This window comes from Sminthopsis crassicaudata, chromosome 2 (assembly GCF_048593235.1).
Source record: "Sminthopsis crassicaudata isolate SCR6 chromosome 2, ASM4859323v1, whole genome shotgun sequence".
Classification (NCBI taxonomy): Eukaryota; Metazoa; Chordata; class Mammalia; order Dasyuromorphia; family Dasyuridae; genus Sminthopsis; species Sminthopsis crassicaudata.
Genome location: NC_133618.1, coordinates 339,040,101 through 339,056,858, shown reverse-complemented (window position 1 = coordinate 339,056,858; position 16,758 = coordinate 339,040,101). Strand labels below are relative to the sequence as shown.

General features: G+C 35.8%; 1 protein-coding gene across 4 annotated transcripts in view; it reads left to right on the top strand.

The window, feature by feature from the left end:
- The first annotated feature begins 1,596 nt into the window (after positions 1-1,596).
- FERMT2 (FERM domain containing kindlin 2) overlaps positions 1,597-16,758 on the top strand; it is a 107,577-nt gene continuing 92,415 nt past the window's right edge. For all 4 annotated transcript variants that reach the window (XM_074290563.1, XM_074290561.1, XM_074290560.1 and 1 more), the window contains exons 1-2: positions 1,597-1,948; positions 2,650-2,815. In XM_074290563.1, coding sequence (XP_074146664.1) covers positions 2,659-2,815 — 157 coding nt within the window. In that variant the 5' untranslated portion in view covers positions 1,597-1,948; positions 2,650-2,658. The remainder of the gene's footprint in view (positions 1,949-2,649; positions 2,816-16,758) is intronic.

The window sequence follows — 16,758 nt, the reverse complement described above, 5'->3', positions numbered from 1 at the left end:
CAGAACTGGATTGATAATCTGCTCCCCTCTCAGTGCTCTGACTCTGCTCTTGCCTCGATCTAGCTCTGGCTCACCACGTGTATACTTACTTCGCGGGAAGCACACATTAACTGCTGGATGCTTTGGACATCAGCCCTGGGAGCAGCAAACCCCCAAAACAATCTCTCCCTTTCAAATAAAATATTAAAACTCTCTAATCTCTATATTGCCTCAGTTTCTGCGGCATTACAGTATGAATGGGGGAATTGAGGGTCTTATTATCTTTAGGGGCTTGACCTTAGCATTGTACCTGATAGATTGTAGTTGGTTAATAAATGCTTCTTTCCTCTCTTTTTCTAAATGCTTGAAGTACTGGGTAAACTGATTTAAGAGTGTATTGTACTTGTTTTTTGCTTAACCAAGAGTATGGCAGAGTGTCTTAAGTCCTACTTTGATGGGTCAACAAAAGAAAAGGTAGATTTTGGAAGGCTATACCCATAGAAAGTCTTCCAGATCCTTTCAGTCTTACAATCAGCTTAGCTGTGACCAAAAACTGTCTCATCATGTCAGCTACAGAATGCTGAATTTTTCCTGCTAAAATAATTCTAGAAGACTATCTACAAAGCTTTAAACTTTGTTTAAACAAAGTTTTAAACATCCTCTTTTAAAGAGGATGCAGTATTTTTTGTTAATGGAAGAACCCACCTGAATGACATAATAGATACTTTCAGTAGTGAAGTCATTAGGGTTTTTATATGAATATTCCAGTTTGGGGATTCTGAATGAGAGCTAAAGCCAAACGCAAATTTCTTAGAATTCCTAGTGGAGGTTATGCAGTACATTAGTCAGGTGGTAGTTTTCTGTTGTTCACAGATCTCTCAAATTTCAGAGCCTTTCCAGAATGGGCTAAAGAAAATTTTCTAATTAGGATTTGCAATCGATCACTTGCTTTTTAGCTCTAGAGATTCAGAAGAAAGCATGTGGAGACTATTCAAAAGGACAAACCATTTCTTTCCCTCCCCGCCCCCCTACTAATTTTCTGGATTTTTGGGGCGTGGCACCATCATGGGCGTGACACCGCCTATGGCCCAGGAAATTTACGTTGGGAAAGACTGGGGGACTGGGAAACTGGATATAACGAGAGAATTTTGTTCCTAACAGAAGTCTTATCCTGGGAATTTTCTGTGGCTTTTTCTCACAGATAAGCTCTCTCCTCTCTCCCTCCCCCCACATACTTTGGAAGAACAAATATGGGTGTAAGCAGGAGTTGGCGAATCCTTAACACTAATAGTGAAAAGCTAGAGGAGGTTCTTTACCACCCACCCTAGAGCGAAGACCTCCACGCCCCTCCCCTCAAGATCCAGCTGCCGAAAGCCCGGATGTTGGACTCCCTCCCTGTACTGGGTCCTTCATTTCCATAAAAGGGCAGTGGCTCGTCTGACTGTGATTGCGGCTGCAGGCAGCTTACCCGCGTTCCCAATCCCCCCCACCCCCCTTCCTTTCCCTCCAGTCTCTCGTTCCTCCCACCTCCCCTAGAACTAACTCCCAAAGCTCCCAATCAAACCACTCCACCCTCCCCCTACGCCCTTAAACCAGCTGACTCCTTCCCTCTACTGGTCAGTCGGGGGGGTGGGGGACGACGCCGGACCACGTCGGTGTCCAGCGCTGAAGTCGCTTCTCTGTCCTCTTTGGGAAAAGAAAGGGCCCAGCCAGCAGCCAGACATCCAGAGGGAGGAAAGAGGTGGGAGGAGAGAGGTGGAGCTGAGCCGCTGAAGTTGGTTGGGAGGAGAGAGGAACGGGATTGGGACTCCCAGACTCCATTAACTAGCTCCTCCGGCCAGGAGATAACTCGACGAGCCATCTGGGATTGTGGGGAGGGGACGCAGAAGACGACCGTGGGCCCCGCAGCTCCCTGGACGCCCGACCTCCTGTTTGCCGAGTGTCGCCTGAGAGCTGGAGGATACAGAGGGTGAGGAGACGCGTTTTAGGATTTTTTGTTTGGAGTTTTATGTTTTTGCAACTGTGTGGTTGGGCAGGTGGGGGGGCGCAGTGCTGGGGGATTTTTTCAGCCTCGGGCGCTGTTTCTTCGGCCCTGGGGACTGGGGTTGGGGCGGGGGTTGAGGCTGCGGCTGCTGCTGTGCTGCGGCGGGAGGTGGAAGTGGAGGTGGTGGGGCAAACAGGTGAACACAACGGTTCGGGCTCTGGCTGGAGGCGGAGCGGGTCCTGTGGCTTCCAATGAGACTTGGGGAGTCCAGTCTGATCGGGCTTCTGTCAGTGGGAAGAAACGGGCGGGGCTGGGGCCCTGCTCCCTGTTTCTCCCGGGTGAAAACATACTCCTCCCGGGTTGTGTTAGAAAGGAGGATTGAGGGTAGCCCTTCCCAGAGAGCTGGTCAGAGTAAGAGTACTGAAGGAATGGTTTTTGGGGGAAGGGTGCGCCGGGACTGGCAATCCCTATGCTCCTGCTTCCTGACCCATTTTTTCACATAGTTCTAGAGACAGCCCTTTAAAGCAGAGAGGATAGAGTGCTTCTTTTCGGCATTTAATGTGATTTTTCTTTTGGTATTACCTTCCCTTTCCCGTTTTCCTCCACCTTGCCTTTTTAGGGCTCAATGGGATTTCTCCTCTTTTGGAGAGTAACTCTTACGAGTGCCATTTCCTTTTCACTCACAGGAAGGAGCTATGGCTCTGGACGGGATAAGGATGCCAGATGGCTGCTATGCGGATGGGACGTGGGAACTGAGTGTCCATGTGACAGACCTGAACCGTGATGTTACCCTGAGAGTTACAGGGGAGGTTCATATTGGGGGGGTGATGCTCAAGTTAGTGGAAAAACTTGGTAAGTTATGTCTGTACGAAAGGCCAGAAGTAATTGTGTCTGTCCGTGTTCTAAGCGTGTATGTTGAAAGATTGGAGAAGCTGGAATACCTCTTTTGTGTGTGTTTAAGGCGGGGAAGGTCAGAGAAGGATAGTTTTATTGGCTCTCTGAAATATGTTCTGAGGGGTGTATATCTTAATTGTATATTATTATTATATTGTATATTTTAATTGTATTTTATACAAATATGCTAATTTAGGCTTTATTTATGAATAGTGTTCTTTGTTTTCCTCACCCCATGAGGAATAAACTCAATGTTCTTTGTATTTAAATTACTTCTCTTAACTAATTAGTATTAACACTATGAAATAACTGATTCTAGATCTCATTTGCTTGTTTAAGACTTTTCCTCTAATGTTAAAAGAAAAACTCAAAAATGTTTAATTTTGAGAAAGATAAAAAAAGGATTTTTATTTTTGTTTAATTCTTGTTTTCATGGATTAGAATATTGGTGTAATTTGACTTAATGTGTTTCATTTCAGTTCCAAAATGTGAAATTTAATGATAGGTGATTTTAGGCAATGATTTAAGGCAGTGATTTAGTGTATTTAAAATGTTTTATCTATTTTAGAAATGATGGAAAAGTGTTTGACCACTATAGTAGCAGTAGGTGCTTTCAATAAGCTGCTAATCTCTCTGAATTTTTACTAGAATAACATTTAGAATCTGATGAAAACTTAGATATCATCCAGTTTTAATTTCAATTTATGGAACCTGATGTTCATAGATATTAAGTATTTGTTGTTTCAACATCAAAGTCACTGCAGCAGATAAACTCTGCCAGTTATTCATGTAAGGATTTGCCACCTCTGCCAAAGACTCTTTTTTGATACTTAGCATTTATTTCACTTTTGAGTATAATACACCCTATAGGGCAATCTCCTAGTTTTGTTTCCAAAGTATAATAACAATAACAGCAGTTCATATGTCCCTAGTACTTTTTCTCCCACTAGCCCTAGAAAGTAAATGGTAAGTCAGATATTTGGAACTTGGGACACATTTCTCAACAGAAACATTTCTGAACATATTTTTATTTCTTCAGAAATTAATGCATAATACCTTTGAAGTAGAGTACCACAAATAATATTTCATTTAACCATAATTTATAATATTGTTTACATAAGAAAATACTGTTTTCTGATGAACATAATAGTGGGTACTTAATATTTATTTGCATACATTGAAGATGTATAACACATTAAATAAGATAAGCAAGAGTTCCTTAAACTAATAATAACTTTGCAGACCCAAACTAGCTTGACAGAATTAAAGGGACTTTGGAAAGGCCACACTACATAACATTTAGGAATCTTTTGGTTTTGCAACAATTGTCTGAGGCTGTTTTAAGTTTGAAAATTTATCTGAAACACAATGTTGAGTAAGTTATGATTTAAGGAGTTTTGTTTTATGTTCTTCCCCTCTTTCTATGTATGTATATGCTCTAGTATATTTTGCAAATTGTGATAGAATAACTAGTGCTGTTATGACTTTATGTCATAACAAGTAAGTTGTATGTATGAAGGTTGAAAATTAGAAATTGTTGGGTCTACTGAATGGAGTCTACTGAATTCTCAGCACATTAAAACCTGACTAATTCTTAATGCTGCATAGGGCATGTTTTAAATTACATTCAAGGAATATTAATTTAATTCAACAACCATTAGGTGCCTTTTCAAAACACTGTATCCTTGAGCATTTAAAGATGACATAAGACACAGTTTTCTGCTTATAATATAGGAGGGAAGATATGAGGTATGAGTAAAAATAAATACAATACATATTAACATAATTGGTAGAGAGAAATCTAAATAAAAGTGCTTAAAAGTTTTGAGGAAGGAGAAATTAGTTATAGCTGGTACTATCAGGGTAAGCTTCATGGAATAAAAAGATGAGGGGCCAAAAACTCAGTTATAACATTGTAAACCAAATATACTTGGGATATATGAACTGCTGTTATTGCTGTTAGATTGTAGAAACAAGATCTTTTCTTTGTAAGATAAGAGATTGCCCTATAGAGTATATTATACTCAGAAGAGACATACCTTTGAAAAATATTAGTTAAAGATGGGGAGAGTAGTCTGTTCTGCAAATAAGGCACTAGTTAAATGAAGGCATAGATGAGAGTGGACAAGCTCAAAACCGGGAAAGATGAGAAATGTCAAAAGAAGCTTTTTACAAGGTGGACTCAATTTGTTTTTTTTGTTTAATTAAAAAATTATTTTGTAATAGCTTTTTTTTATAGCTTTTTATTTACAAGATATATGCATGGGTAATTTTTCAGCATTGACAATTGCAAAACTTTATGTTCCAATTTTTCCCCTCCTTCCCTTTACCCCCTCACCCAGATGACAGGTTGACCAATACATATTAAATATGTTAAAATATAAGTTAAATATAACATATGTATACATGTACATACAGTTATTTTGCTGTACAAAAAGAATCAGACTTTGAAATAGTATACAATTTACCTGTGAAGGAAATCAAAAATGCATAAAAAGATGAGGGGCCAAAAACTCAGTTATAACATTGTAAACCAAATAGTACTTGGGATATATGAACTGCTGTTATTGCTGTTAGATTGTAGAAAGAAGATCTTTTCTTTGTAAGATAAGAGATTGCCCTATAGAGTATATTATACTCAGAAGAGACATACCCTTGGAACTGATTTGGTTCATCTCATTGTTGAAGAGGGCCATGTCCATCAGAATTAATCATCATATAGTATTGTTGTTGAAGTATATAATGATCTCCTGATTCTGCTCATTTCATTCAGCATCAGTTCATGTAAGTCTCTCCAGGCCTTTCTGAAATTATCCTGCTGGATATTTCTTACAGAACAATAATATTCCATAATATTCATATACCATAATTTTTTTAGCCATTCTCCATTTGATGGGGTAGCTTTTTATTTTTCAAAATACATTCAAAGATAGTTTTCAACATTCACCCTAGCAAAACCTTGTATTTCAAATTTTCCTCCCTTCCTATCTCACCTCTCCCCTAGACAGCAAGCAAACATGTGCAATTCTTCTGAACATATTTCCACCTTAATGCTGCTCAAAGGAAAATAAGATTTAAAAAAATAAGCAAAAAACAAAAATGAAAACACTATGTTGTGATCCACATTCAGTTCCTATGGTCCTCTTTGGATGCAGATGGCTCTCTTCATCACAAGTCTATTGCAATCGGGCTGAATTACCTCATTGTTGAAAAGAGCTACGTCCATCACAGTTGATCATCATATAATCTTGTTGCTGTGTACTGGTTCTAATCACTTCACTTAATAACAGTTCATGTAAGTCTCTCCAAGCCTTTCTGAAATCATCCTGCTGATTGTATCTTATAGAACAATAGTATATCTTCACATTAATATACCATAATTTATTCAGCCATTCCCCGGGCATCCATTCAGTTTCCAGTTCTTTGCCACTAAAATAAAAGGCTGCCACAAACATTTTTGTACATGTGGGTCCTTTTCCCTTTTTTATGATCCCTTTGGGATATAAGCCCAGTAGAGACATTGCTGGATCAAAAGATATATACAGTTTGGTAGCCTTTTGGGCACAGCTCCAAATTGCTTGGATCAATTCACAGTTCAAGGTGGACTCATTTGTAATGATAATACTTTTAAGTGGGCTCCAAGAATAAGTATTAGAACAAATATGCAATGTGACCATTTAGAAATTTGATTTTATTAAGTTCTGTTAAAGAAATTCACCTAATATCTTCTCACATCTAACATCTAGGATATGTCAACCTAAAATCTATGTTTCTTAATTGTTCTGGTTAAAATATTGGTGATTATGATTGTAACTATAAATGGAGATCTAGTGGCACTGAAGAATCCAAGATGGCATTCCTGAAGCTAAGATGGTGCTTTGTTATGAGCAAAGCAGAATTTTAGTAGCTCAAAAGAAATATGAGATGTTCAAACTTAGAGACATTTTCACATCAGATATTCATACAAACTATTTGAATCTAATCTGTGCTATAACCTTCCTGTATCTCTTACTGTAATCCACTCCACCTCAACTAAACTGCCAAAAAGATTGTCTTAAATCTCAGGATTGCTAGTCTCTTCTGTGAGGGAATAAACTAGGCTATACTAGCCCTCGGCTCTGGAGATCAATCAGCTTGCCTCTCATGAAAGAGTGAAAGACCTTAATTTGTAACGTAACTTTGGGTAGCTCCGGTAATTTCTCAGGTATGAGCACACTCTAAGCAAACCTTGGATAGTATTGTGGAGGCAGTACTCTCAAAACTGCTTTGCCTGGGAACTGAGTGGGCGCCTGTGGACCACGCTATTTCTTTTACCCCAACTTTCAAAGAAGAAAGTCAAATATAGTAACTCATAAATTCAAGGGTAGAAATCTACTAAGTTTTGGATTTGGGTCGTTCCTACTCTGGCGGATAAATATTATTGGATAAGTTACACCAGAGAGGCAGTGAAGGGAAAAGCAGAATAGTTAGGTGCCACTAGCAGAATGGCATAGGAAAGTAGAATGATTTTAGAAAGGTTATTGGCAGGCAGAGGAGGACACTCTTAATATAACCCTGTTGGAAGAATTAGCAGAGAAATTGGGGATTAATTATCCATCCTATGTAAGCAGATTTGTGCAGAGGTTAAGAAACTTTTATGAAGTGGGATGTAAAATGTATTAGCCAGATTTAAGGGGTTAGAAAAGGATGTGGAAACCAAATTACTTTTAAAAAAGGAGGGAAATTATGAGAAATGGATGGGCTTTATTTGGTTTCCTTAGTAGAAAATTAAATTAGAGAAGTGAAACTTAAATTAGAAAATTGAAACTCACAAGAATATAAAAAAAATAATAAAGGGTGAAGGTTATCTCCCCCAAAACAATGTAAGCTCCTTGGGAGCAGGGACTGGCTATGTAATAAGGAGTAGAGATTCTGTATCCCAATTAATGGGGAATCAGGGGAGGGACTTGTGGTTCAGGATAAGAAATAAAACATTGCCTTTGGAATTTCAAAAACGTATCTACCAAACTAGTCCTCCATTTTTACAAGAATATAATATAAAAAAAATAAACTTCAATGGCTCCCTATTATATCAAGGATTAAATATAAAATGATCTAGTTGGCATTTAGTCAGTCACAACACAGCTCTTTCCAACTTTCCAAGGTTCTGACACTTTATTCCCTTGTACATATTCTGCGAATCACCCACATTGGCTTAATTCTTCAAACATGACACATCATCTCCCAAATCTGCCTTCTTACTGGTTGTACTGCCCCAAGTTTCAAATGTTCATTTTCCTTACCCTAACCCTAAATGCGCCTCCTGGTTTTCCTGGCCTCCTTTTAAGACTCAGCTTAACTCCTATCTTAAGTTACTTAACACCCTCTGCTAGTGATTTCCTTCTGAGATTACCTTACCTTTATACTGACTATACCTTGTATGTGCAGTTATTTGCCTGTTATCTCTCCCATTAGAATATGTTCTTAGAGACAGGAGTTAGATAGATAGATAGATAGATAGATAGATAGATAGATAGATAGATCTATATATATATATATATATATATATATAAAATTTTTTTTAGTGTCCTCACTGCTTAAGTACAATGCCTAGTATGAAGCAAGGGCTCAGAAAATCCTTGGTGAGTAATTGATAAGTGATGTAGAAGTAGAGTTGACAGTATTTGAAACATGATTAGATGAGAATGGAAAGAGTAAAAAAAGAACTCCAATGATGTGAACATAGAAGACCATTTATTTATATGAAATTAGAAGGTTAGAAGAAAGAGACATTATGATTTCTAAAGAGTCAGAAAGAAGAGGACTACTAAAAGAAACAGAAGGAACAACTAGAGGTTTAGGACAACTAGGAGATGTTATATCTCAGAAGCTAAGGAAGAACATTCATGATAGTAATCTCTTTAGGACAGAGTTGCAAGGAAGTCCAGGAAACTAATGAAAAAAGAAATGTCTTTAGACATTTAGTTTGCACAGTTATTTAAGAAGTCATTTGTTCTAGAGCTATAACTAACTATAATCCTACTTTAGACATATCCAATGGAATTCAGTGGGTTTTTTTTTTTTTAAAGATATCAATTTTTAAATTTTATTATTATTATTGTTATTTTTAGTGAGGCAGTTGGAATTACCTTACTTGCCCAGGGTCATACTAGCTGTATATTAGTTAAATGTTAGTGTAAGTGTTGTGTCTGAGACTGAATGTGAACTTCTGCCTTCTTGACTTTAGGGCCAGTGCTCTATCCACCTGGAATTTATTGTTCACAAAAAAATACCTTGATATGAGACAGACTTTTCTTATTCTGTCATCAACCCCTCAGATGGCTTTGTAGCAAAATGATAATCCATAGCATAAATGGAAGCACTTGTTCACTTAAATGATCAACCAAAATAAATTATATTTAGCAATGATTTCTTATTTAATAGGAACTTGGATAATTTTTTGTTAATTAATATGAAATGCTCTCTTTTACAATTTTAACTCAGAGGATAATGATAATAATTAAAATTCACTTATTTATCAGACTATCATTAGGCATTTTTTAAAATGTCTGCATTATGATTAGGCACTGAGAATACAAAGAAAGATATGAAATAGTGGAAATAAATACACATATAGCATTTTATAGAATACATAGTGATAGGAGTGTTATCTCCATTTTACTGAAAGGCAAATTAAACCTTAGAGAAAGTCACTTACTTAAGACCATATGACTAGCAAAAGTGGGATTAAAGATCCTATCCCAGGACTTCTGACTTGGAAGTCTGTTCTTCTTTATAGTTTATTCTGATTCCTTCCAAGATTCAAAATTTTCTGTATTCCCATAATTGAATTTATGAACCAAATTAACTGGGTAACACCCTCCAAAATATGTATGTAACTCATCGGTATCAATGAGACTGACTTTGGCTTATCCCCAACAGAGACTCCCTATAGGATAGGGGCTTACAATAAATCACTTAATATTGCATAGACGTAAGTAAAGTATATCAACTGCCCCTTGGTTATATTTCATATCATATGACTGGCCCGTTTCCTTTTTTACTTGCACAATCTTCTAATGATTTTTTAGGCCTTTTGTCCAGCAGTTTGTCACTTAGAATAATTGCAAACATACTTGGTTATAATGTGACTCTTTATTACTCCTTTGAATGACTCACAGCTAATTTTTTTTTCCCTCTGAGGCTGGGGTTAAGTGACTTGCCCAGGGTCACACAGCTAGGAAGTGTTAAGTGTCTGAGACAGATTTGAACTCGCGTCCTCCTGAATTCAAGGCTGGTGCTCTATCCACTGTGCCACCTAGCTGCCCCGAACAGCTTAATTTTTAGAGAAGTTTATACTCTTATGACTTGCATACATACATCTTCATGGGAAACAATACTGATGTTGAAAAGGAGGGTCTTTGTTCATATAGAAACTTGGAGTTTTTAATAGAACTATACACTATCTAAAAAGTAGTCCAGCTAATTTTTTCCCTGTTGCTTCTGGGGTTCATTGTTCATATCTTTTCCAAGACACAAATACTTTTTAAGTTTTATATACAACTGAATATAATGGGCTAGAGTACTATGCATTGTTTTTAAACCTACATGATTTTTCTTATATGGATAGGCCAAACTTTTGAATAATGCTCCTATAAATAATCATAGAGTTAAATTCTTAGTATAATATTTGATTTTCTCTTTGATTTACATTATAGAATTTGAAATGTGTTACTATAAAAAAATCCTTCAATGGACCGAAATCAATAATTTTGATGGGAAAAAAGACAAATGAACTCTGGAGTTTGTAACATACTAGCAGTATAAAGAATATTGTATTTATAGTTAGAAATGTCTTGATTAGAAGTGAGATTCCCAAAAATAAATGTAGTTATATTGTCTTTCTGAAAAGGGAAAGAAAAGTTTTTCATATAGTCATGCAGAACATGATAAACATCAGCGTGGGTGGGAAACTGCAGATTGTAGACCTACAGCTATTTTTTGTAGTAGATAATAAAATTAAACATTTAATTTTCTCTTTTTTATTTAATATTTTAGTTTTTTCCAATTACGTATAAAAGCAGGTTTAAACATTCTTTTTTAAAAATTTGATTTTCAAATTCTCTCCCTCCTTTCCCTCTCTCTTCATTGAGAAAGCAATTTGATATGTTATATATATTTGCATTCATGCAAAGCCTATTTCCATATTCGATATGTTGTTGGAGAGAGGTACAGGAAACAAAGTCAAGAAAAATAAATGAGTTTTAAAAAGTTTTTTGGCATTGCAGACTCCATTAATTCTTTCTCTAGAGATGAATGGTGTTCCTCTTCAGAAGTCCTTTGGGAATTGTCTTGGATTATTGCATTGCTGAAAATAACTAAGTCATTTCACAATTAATCATTCTTAAAATATTGCTGTGGATAGTCTCTTGATTCTGCTCATTTTTACTTTCATTTAGTTCATATGATCTTTTACTAGTTTATTGAAACCATACCTCTTATCATTTTAAAATAATATAAAAATGTTCTATCATAGTTATATATCATACCATGTTCAGCCATTTCCTAATTAATGGGCATCCCTTTAATTTCCAATTCTTTGCCACCACAGAAAGAGCTACTATAAATATTTTTTACATATATATCCCTTTCGTTTTTGTTTGTTATCTCTTTGGGATATAGACCTTGAATTGGTTTTGCTGGGTCAAAGCCCAAAGGGCTTGGCAGGCATGGTCTGCTGCTGATTTGCCAAGATGGACTGTGCTAAACTGTGCTCCACTCTTAACATACACATAGTGTGACAGACCTTTTCTAGTTACTTTCTGAGTTGTCTTAGGCTAGAAAATTTTTTCACTGCATGTATGGTTTTTGCTGCTGCTCTCAAATTTGTTTTGAGGCAATATGTAAAATTGTTAAGAGAGTAATTTGGGAGAGCTTAGTTCCTGCCTTTTCTCTGACATCTTGACTCTGCCCTAAAATAACTTAAGAAGCAGTGTACTAAGAGGACCAACTAAGAAAATCTTGAGGAAGATATAATTTTAGCTGGGACTTGAAGAGAGCCAGGGGCCAGGAGTTAGGAGGTGAAGACAGGAAGAGAATTCCATGCATGAGTGATATTAAAAGTGCGTGGAGTCAAGAGATGGACTGTCTTGTTCTAGAAATAGCAAGAAATCCATTGTTTTTTATATTATAAGATGGGGGAAGAGGGAAGTGGGGAAGAAGAGTTTAGAATATAATATTTCAGAGAGCAGTGAAGCTGGGATTACAACCAAGAATCACCTACTGAGCAAAAAATCTTTGGGGAGGAGGAGAGGTATTAGATCTTCAGTGAAATAAAAGATTTTTAAAAGTTCCTGATAAAAAGATTTGATGAATAAAAAATTTAACTTTCAAGTGCAAGACTTAAGAGAAACATAAGGAGGTAGTCAAGAAAGGGAAATTATAAGGGACTTAAAAAGATTGGCTTGTTTGTTTACATTCCTATATGGGAAGATGATACTTGTAACTCAAGAACTTTCTCATTATAGCATTTAGGAGTATATATACATTTAGATAGAAGGCACAAGTATAAAAGTTGAATAGAGGAATAATATCTGCTGCTTTACAATAAAGTTTTAGGTCTGATACAGTTAGACCAGCTTCCTTCCTTTGCATTTTTTTTCATTAATGAAGGAATAATATCTTCTTAAAAATTTTTTATAATAGTTTTTATTTACCAGATATATGCATGGGTAATTTTACAACTGATTTGGTTCATCTCATTGTTGAAAATGGCCACATCCATTAAAATTGATCATCATATAGTATAGTATAGTATACAATGCTCTCTTGGTCCTGCTCATTTCACTCAGCATCAGTTCATGTAAGTCTCTCCAGGCCTTTCTGAAATCATCCTGTTGGTCATTTCTTACAGAACAATAATAGAAGGAATAATAGCTTAAAAAATAAAATAAATCAAAGGGTGAGAGAATGTATTGGGAAAATGGGAAAGAGAGGTGGAGTGGTGTAAATAAAAAATACTATCTATCCACACCCAGAGAAAGAACTGATTGTATCTGAAAATAGACTGAAGTTTACTTTTTTTTTTTTTTTTCTTGAGGATTTTTGGGAAGAAGCAGGTAGGGGACAGAAATATATGTTTTCTTTTGCAATATGACTTCTTTTTTAAAAAAATTATTATAATTTTTATTGACAGAACATACGCTTGGGTAATTTTTTACAACATTATCACTTGCACTCACTTCTGTTCCGACTTTTCCCTTCCCTCCCTCCAACCCCTCCCCTAGATGGTAAGCAGTCTTATACATGTTAAATATGTTATAGTATATCCTAGATACAATATATGTGTGTAGAACCAAACAGTTCTCTTGTTACATAGAGAGAATTGGATTCAGAAGGTAAAAATAACCTGGAAAGGAAACCAAAAATGCAAACAGTTTACACTCATTTCCCAGTGTTCCTTCTCTGGGTGTAGCTGATTCTGTCCATCATTGATCAATTGGAACTGAATTAGATCTTCTCTTTGTCAAAGATATCCACTAACATCAGAATACATCCTCATACAGTATTGTTGTTGAAGTGTATAATGATCTCCTGGTTCTGCTCATTTCACTCCACATCAGTTCATATAAGTCTCTCCAAGCCTCTCTGTATTAATCCTGCTGGTCATTTCTTACAGAACAATAATATTCCATAACATTCATATACCATAATTTACCCAACCATTCTCCAATTGATAGGCATCCATTCATTTTCCAGTTTCTAGCCACTACAAAAAGGGCTGCCACAAACATTTTGGCACATACAGGTCCCTTTCCCTTCTTTAGTATTTTTTTGGGATATAGGCCCAGTAGTAGCACTGCTGGATCAAAGGATATGCACAGTTTGATAACTTTTTGGGCATAATTCCAGATTGCTCTCCAGAATGGTTGGATTCTTTCACAACTCCACCAACAATGTATCTGTGTCCCAGTTTTCCTGCATCCCCTCCAACATTCATCATTATTTGTTCCTGTCATCTTAGCCAATCTGACAGGTGTATAATAGTATCTCAGAGTTGTCTTAATTTGCATTTCTCTGATCAATATTGTGATTTGGAACACTCTTTCATATGAGTGGATATAGTTTCAATTTCATCATCTGAGAATTGTCTGTTCATATCCTTTGACCATTTATCAATTGGAGAATGGCTTAATTTCTTATAAATTAGAGTCAGTTTTCTATATATTTTGGAAATGAGCCCTTTATCAGAACCTTTCACTGTAAAAATATTTTCCCAGTTTGTTACTTCCCTTGTAGTCTTGTTTGCATTAGTTTTGTTTGTACAAAAGCTTTTTAATTTGATGTAATCAAAATTTTCTATTTTGTGATCAATAATAGTCTCTAGTTCTTCTTTGGTCACAAATTCCTTCCTCCTCCACAAGTCTGAGAGGTAAACTTTCCTATGTTCCTCTAATTTATTTATGATCTCGTTCTTTATGCCTAAATCATGAACCCATTTTGATCTTATTTATCTTGGTGCATGGTATTAAGTGTGGGTCCATGTCTAATTTCTACCATACTAATTTCCAGTTTTCTCAGCAGTTTTTGTCAAATAATGAATTCTTATCCCCAAAGTTGGGATCTTTGGGTTTGTCAAACACTAAATTGCTATAGTTATTCACTATTTTGTCCTGTGAACCTAACCTATTCCACTGATCAACTAGTCTCTTTCTTAGCCAATAACAAATGGTTTTGGTGATTGCTGCTTTATAATATAGTTTTAGATCAGGTACAGCTAGGCCACCTTCATTTGATATTTTTCTTTTTTTCATTAATTCCCTTGAAATTCTCGACCTTTTGTTTTTCCATATGAATTTTGTTGTTATTTTTTCTAGGTCATTAAAATTAAAATAGTTTCTTGGGAGTCTGATTGGTATAGCACTAAATAAATAGATTAGTTTAGGGAGTATTGTCATCTTTATTATATTTGCTTGGCCTATCCAAGAGCACTTAATGTCTTTCCAGTTATTTAAATATGACTTTATTTTTGTGGCAAGTGTTTTATAATTTTGCTTATATAATTCCTTACTTTCCTTTGGTAAACAGATTCACAAATATTTTATATTATCGGCAGATATTTTGAATGGAATTTCTCTTTGTTATGTTATCAAATTTATTGGCATGATGTTGGGCAGAGTAACTCCTAATTATTGCTCTAATTTCCTCTTCATTAGTGGAAATTTCTCCCTTTTCTTTCTTAAGACCTAATTTGATTTTCTTCTTTCCTTTTTCTAATCAAATTTACCAAGGTTTTACCTATTTTGTTGGTTTTTTCATAAAACCCACTTACTTTTATTCATTAATTCAATAGTTTTTTTACTTTCAATTTTACTGATCTCTCATTTTATTTTTAGAATTTCAAGTTTAGGGTTTGATTGGGGGTTTTTAATTTGCTCTTTTTCTAGCTTTTTAAATTGTAAGCCTAATTCATTGATTTTCTCGTTCTCTATTTTATGCAAGTAAACCTCTAGAAATATAAAATTTCCCCTTATTTCTGCCTTAGCTGCATCCCACACATTATGGTATGACATCTCATTATTGTCATTCTCTTGGCTGATATTATTAATTGTTTCTATGATTTGCTATTTTACCCAATTATTCTTTAGTATGAGATTATTTAGTTTCCAATTCCTTTTTGGTCTAATTTTCCCCTGGCTTTTTATTGCTTCGTGATCTGAGAAGGATGCATTTACGATTTCTGCCCCTCTGCATTTGAATTTGTGGTCAGTTTTTGTACAGGTTCCATGAACTGCTGAAAAGAAAATATACTCCTTTCTGTCTCCATTCAGTATTCTCCAAAGATGTATCATACCTAACTTTTCCAGTGTTCTATTTTACCTGTTTAACTTCTTTCTTATGTATTTTGTGGTTTGATTTATGTAGTTCTGAGAGTGCAAGGTTGAGATCTCTCACTATTATAGTTTTGCTATTTATTTCTTCTTGCAGCTCTCTTAACTTTTCTTTTAGGAATTTAGCTGCTATGCCACTTGGTGCATATATGTTTAGTATTGATACTGCTTTGTTGCCTATGCTACCCTTTAGTAAGATATAGTGCCTTTCCTTATCTTTTAATTAGATCAATTTTTGCTTTTGCTTGATCTGAGATCAGGATGGCTACCCCTGCTTTTTTGGCTTTGTCTGAAGCATAGTAGATTCTGCTCCAACCTTTTATTTTTACTCTGTATGTATCGCCCTGTTTCAAGTGTGCTTCCAACATATTGTAGAATTCTGGCTTTTAATCCAATCTGCTATCTGCCTCCGCTCTATGGGGGAATTTATCTCATTCACATTTATGGTTAAAACTACTAATTCTGTATTTCCTGCTATCTTATTATCCCCAAATTATGCTTTTTTTTCCTTTCCCTCTTACCCCCTTCCCAATTATTAGACTTATGGGCACTACTTGCCTCACGCAGCCTTCCCTCTTTAATATTCCTCCCTCCCAACTAGAGACCATTATTGATCACAAAATAGAACATTTTGATTACACCAAATTAAAAAGTTTCTGCACAAACAAAACTAATGCAAACAAGATTAGAAGGGAAGTAACAAATTGGGAAAAAATTTTTACAGTTAAAGGTTCTGATAAAGGCCTCATCTCCAAAATATACAGAGAATTGACTTTAATTTATAAGAAATCAAGCCATTCTCCAATTGATAAATGGTCAAAGGATATGAACAGACAATTTTCAGATGATGAAATTAAAACTATTTCCACTCATATGAAAGAGTGTTCCAAATCACTATTGATCAGAGAAATGCAAATTAAGACAACTCTGAGGTATCATTACACACCTGTCAGATTGGCTAAAATGACAGGAACAAATAACGATGAATGTTGGAGGGGCTGTGGGAAAACTGGGACACTGATGCATTGTTGG